Source organism: Coregonus clupeaformis, chromosome 33 (genome assembly GCF_020615455.1).
Source record: "Coregonus clupeaformis isolate EN_2021a chromosome 33, ASM2061545v1, whole genome shotgun sequence".
Taxonomy (NCBI): Eukaryota; Metazoa; Chordata; class Actinopteri; order Salmoniformes; family Salmonidae; genus Coregonus; species Coregonus clupeaformis.
This window is the reverse complement of record NC_059224.1, coordinates 6611866-6617029: the sequence shown is the minus strand read 5'-3', so window position 1 is coordinate 6617029 and position 5164 is coordinate 6611866. Positions and strand designations below refer to the sequence as shown.

The 5164-nt window shown below is 41.8% G+C and overlaps 1 protein-coding gene across 1 annotated transcript; it reads left to right on the top strand.

The window, feature by feature from the left end:
- The first annotated feature begins 2469 nt into the window (after positions 1-2469).
- On the top strand, positions 2470-4796 carry LOC121549223 (4-galactosyl-N-acetylglucosaminide 3-alpha-L-fucosyltransferase 9). The gene is made up of 2 exons (XM_041861075.2): positions 2470-2696; positions 3593-4796. The coding sequence occupies exon 2, from the start codon at positions 3603-3605 to the stop codon at positions 4704-4706; it is 1104 nt and encodes a 367-aa protein (XP_041717009.2). The 5' UTR covers positions 2470-2696; positions 3593-3602; the 3' UTR covers positions 4707-4796.
- Positions 4797-5164: the final 368 nt, after the last annotated feature.

Genomic DNA, 5164 nt, shown 5'->3' with positions numbered 1-5164 from the left:
TAACGGCGCACACAGGCGTCAAACAAACGGCGCACTAACATGTGCGAAAACCTCTCCAAACACTGGAGGGAAGTACGTAGCTCAAACACCAAAACAGAAGAGCAATCACACACAAACACAGACACACACAACGAGACTTAAATAGGACACTAACGAGGACTAACTAGACACAGGTGTACAACATCAAGACAAAACCAAACGAACATGAAACATAGATCGGTGGCAGCTAGTACTCCGGGGACGACGACCGCCGAAGCCTGCCCGAACCAGGAGGAGGAGCAGCCTCGGCCGAAACCGTGACACAATGATCATGAGAATGGTGAGGAATCAGCCCAGAACTACACGGGAGGATCTTGTCAATGATCTCAAGGCAGCTGGGACCATAGTCACCAAGAAAACAATTGGTAACACACTACGCCGTGAAGGACTGAAATCCTGCAGCGCCCGCAAGGTCCCCCTGCTCAAGAAAGCACATATACAGGCCCGTCTGAAGTTTGCCAATGAATCTGAATGATTCAAAGGAGAACTGGGTGAAAGTGTTGTGGTCAGATGAGACCAAAATCGAGCTCTTTGGCATCAACTCAACTCGCCGTGTTTGGAGGAGGAGGAATGCTGCCTATGACCCCAAGAACACCATCCCCACTGTCAAACATGGAGGTGGAAACATTATGCTTTGGGGGTGTTTTTCTGCTAAGGGGAAAGGACAACTTCACCGCATCAAAGGGACGATGGACGGGGCCATGTACCGTCAAATCTTGGGTGAGAACCTCCTTTCCTCAGCCAGGGCATTGAAAAATGGGTCGTGGATGGGTATTCGAGCATGACAATGACCCAAAACACACGGCCAAGGCAACAAAGGAGTGGCTCAAGAAGAAGCACATTAAGGTCCTGGAGTGGCCTAGCCACTGAAGGTTCGAGTTGCCAAACGTCAGCCTCTAAACCTTAATGACTTGGAGAAGATCTGCAAAGAGGAGTGGGACAAAATCCCTCCTGAGATGTGTGCAAACCTGGTGGCCAACTACAAGAAACGTCTGACCTCTGTGATTGCCAACAAGGGTTTTGCCACCAAGTACTAAGTCATGTTTTGCAGAGGGGTCAAATACTTATTTCCCTCATTAAAATGCAAATCAATTTATAACATTTTTGACATGCGTTTTTCTGTATTTTGTTGTTGTTATTCTGTCTCTCACTGTTCAAATAAACCTACCATTAAAATTATAGACTGATCATGTCTTTGTCAGTGGGCAAACCTACAAAATCAGCAGGGGATCAAATACTTTTTTCCCCTCACTGTAGGTGTTCTTTAGGCTATGGCCTAAAATAAATTACTACATTTGGGTACATTTTTAGGCCTATATTCTGCAGTATAGGCCAAGGAATTTATTAAATTAAACCGTTCATGCGAAAATATTCGTGATTTTAGAGACAAAAAGTTACAATAGCCTCTATGATGAAAGGGATGGAGCCCATCTGTTACTGGGCTCTCACATCATCATTATTTACATCATTCAAATTCACCAAATCATTGTGTTTATAAGTCCACTAGGCTACTAATTTGTTGTCATTAAATGTCGTGAATAATAGAAAGGAAAATACCGTTGGGTGTTCGCGTAATAGCACAGCCTATGGTGTCCAATCAGACCCACACAAAAATATGAAACCATTAACTCATTACCTTGACGCTTTCTCTGGTAAATCTTCTAGACCCTGATGTAAATCAAGCAGACAACAGCAGATAATCAACATAAATGTAGGGGGATTGGATCCAACATGGATCACAACTTCACTGGCGGAAAGTACTAGACACCATTTTCCCGCACTGGCTGTTTTTGCATCCATGCTATAGGCCTATCACAACAGCTGTTTGCCACTTGACTGTCATTCAGGAAAACCTTTCCTAGATCAGTTGATGATAGTCGACAATATCACTAGGCCTAACTAAATAACTCGACACCAAATGCACATCCAACAAGTAGGTCTATTAGCCGTTAATTGCGCACCATCTCATAGACTCAGTAATACTTATGTCCCACTGATGGCCCATAAAGGGGCGTTTTAATTAAATGTATTAGTAGGCTTATGGATGACATTTTTCAAGTTATTCGCCCAACCCCGTTTTATTTATTCTGGCTAAAAGAAACCTAACGAATGCCGCACATTTTTCTTTGTTTATACAATATTCTGCCCATATGAGAGAATTTACATAGGCCGACAATATTCTGCCCCAGCTATGTGTGAAGCTAAGATAATGACAATAGGAATTTAAAACATGACACTCATATCAAATTCCTCATTAAGTCCTAATGGCTGTAGGGTTCCTTAAGTATGGATCCAGAATAATTCTCTCTGGCAGAGTTTACGGTCATATTTTTTCCTCCCATTTCTGCCCTTACTGCTCATTGGCTGTGGCTAAGGAGGAAGTGCCACAACCTGCTTTGCCTCTCTTCAAATTTCCGCTGAAGCGTAATGACAGTGCTTTCTGCTGCTGTCGGATGGTTCTTCCTTTTCAAACTTAAACAATAGCTGTATATTTTGAAGATAATTTGATACTTGAACAGATTAGTATGTGACAGAGAAATGACTCACACAGGTAAACATTTCTGACTGGGTGTAGGTATGAATTACAAAACCGATCACAAAGCAGATCATCACCGAACAACTCTGAATAAGCTGTAACAAGAACAACCTGTTGGCTGGTGAGTCTTGATATTTTTCTCTTTAATTATAGACCTCACTAAACTACAGACTTCACATATCTAAGACTATGGTATGCTAAGCAAACATATTTTTTTAGTTTCATAGATCTGCTTGTAAATATGAAGGGAGAGGATCCTTAGCATCATAATGTCAGAGTGAGTTCAGTTTTGAAAGGTCAAGTGAAATAATCAGAAACACATGCTGTATTTTGTATTTGACTGTATTGGCAAATACTTAGGTCAAGTATGATTAAGTGTTTTTACGTATGAAAAATACATTTGAAACTGTTTTAGACAATATTGTCATCTCCCTAAACCATATCACATTGCAGCACAAACCAAAACAGCAGGTTGGACCTGTATTAGTAATGGGTAGAGATTCAAGGTTACTTGTTTAAAATACACCTCACCTACCATTATAAAATGCCCATAAGAATGTGTTGTACTGAGACCAAAAGTTAACTATTGACAGACACAATCCTGAGGTGGGTGTATGGCGTGAAGAGAGAGATATATTTGTCTTTCAGCTACAGGGTGAAAGCAAATTAACAAAAATATATATTTTATGGATAAAAGCAGACTTCTTGAATAAGTTAACCAACACCTCTTATCATGTTGCTTGGCCTTAATGTATATCGGTCAGTTCCCCTTTGTTGTAACAGGATTTGGTTTAAAGTTCCGGGCTGACATATACTTTGTGCAGATGTTGCATTTGCTATGTACTCATACTTTCTTCCTGTACACAAAACAAGATGTTAAGAAGTAAAACAAGCTGCTAAGAAGTAAAACAAGCTGTTACGAAGTAAAGCAAGCTGTTAAGAAGTTAAACAAGCTGTTTTGTGTACAGGAATATTCAAGTGACTTAAAATCATTCAAAAAGCTGACTTTTTTTGCAGGACCCCCAAAATGGTTTCTGGAGTTTTACGCGTCGTCCTGTTCTCGAGCCTTGGTCTAGGAGGATTTCTGACGCTGTTTGTAATGTACTATCAATCAGCTCCATCTCAGATCTGCCCTCCCCAACCTGCTTTGCCACGTCATTACTCAAAGCCACCTGAGAACAGCTCCTTGTCTAAGAAGCAGACAGGACCAGACAAGCCCATCATGCTGTTGTGGTTCTGGCCTGAAAACCGCAGGTTTGATTTTAGAGATTGCGCCACTTTCTTCAACATTGATGGCTGCCAACTGACAGATGACAGGTCTCTGTACAACAAGGCAGACGGGGTGCTCATCTTTCACAAATCCATCAACCACGATTTATCCAACTTGCCTCCATCACCTCGACCACCATTCCAGAAGTGGATTTGGTACCATGTGGAATCACCTACAAACACAATTAGGATACCTGGTCTAGATAACCTTTTCAACTTGACCTTGAGTTATAGGGAAGATGCAGACATCCCTGTGCGTTGGCGCTTAACTGCAAGGAAAGGCCAGGGTGAGGACTTTGTGCTGCCCAAGAAGGATAAATTAGTTTGCTGGATTGTGAGTAACAATAACCCTGCAACTGGAACAGGGGTAAGGTATAGCTATTACAGAGAACTTGTCAAACATATTAAGGTGGACATCTTTGGAACAGCCTTTGGAAGATTCTTGAGATATGAGGACTACTACTCAACACTCTCCAGCTGTAAGTTCTACCTCTCCTTTGAGAACTCAGTCCACAGAGACTACATCACTGAGAAGCTTAACGGACCACTTGCAGCAGGAACTGTGCCAGTAGTATTGGGCCCACCGAGACAGAACTATGAGGACTTTGTCCCAGGAGATTCCTTCATCCATGTTAATGACTTTCCCAATGCAAAAGCCCTGGCTGAATTCCTCCTGAAGTTGGACAAGGATGAGGAGGCATATCTGCGCTACTTTCAGTGGCGTAGAAACTTTTTTGCTCAGCAACATCTAATTCAACTGAGTCAAGAGTTCATCCAAGCTATTTGTTATGCCTGTGACCATGTAGGCAAACATAAGGAGTACAGGGTTGTTCACGATCTTTACAAATGGTATTTGGTTTAATTAGTCTCTGCTGATTAGGTATTACCATCACTGAGATTCCTTGTAGGTCTATTTTTTATTTTTTTGTCATTTTTTATTTAACCTTTATTTAACTAGCCGGCCACCGGCCAAACCCGGACGACGCTGGGCCAATTGTGCACCGCCCTATGGGACTCCCAATCACGGCTGGTTGTGATACAGCCTGGAATCGAACCAGGAGGTCTGTAGTGACGCCTCAGGCACTGAGATGCAGTGCCTTAGATCACTGCGCCAGGGATACTGTGAAGCCAGCTGTAGCCTATTGTCTGTTTCTGTTCATGAGTCTTTTATTTAAAGAAAGTGAAACAATGTTATGTCTGTTTGCTGATTTTCATAAAATCATGTAACTGTTATTTAGGCTATGGCCTAAAATACATTTGTTTAGATGGGCAGATTTTAAGGCATATATTTTGTAGCATACACTAACAAATTCATGAAAA

Excerpts from the sequence above, each read along its gene's own strand:
- LOC121549223 (XM_041861075.2), top strand. The coding sequence starts at position 3,603 with ATGGTTTCTGGAGTTTTACGCGTCGTCCTGTTCTCGAGCCTTGGTCTA.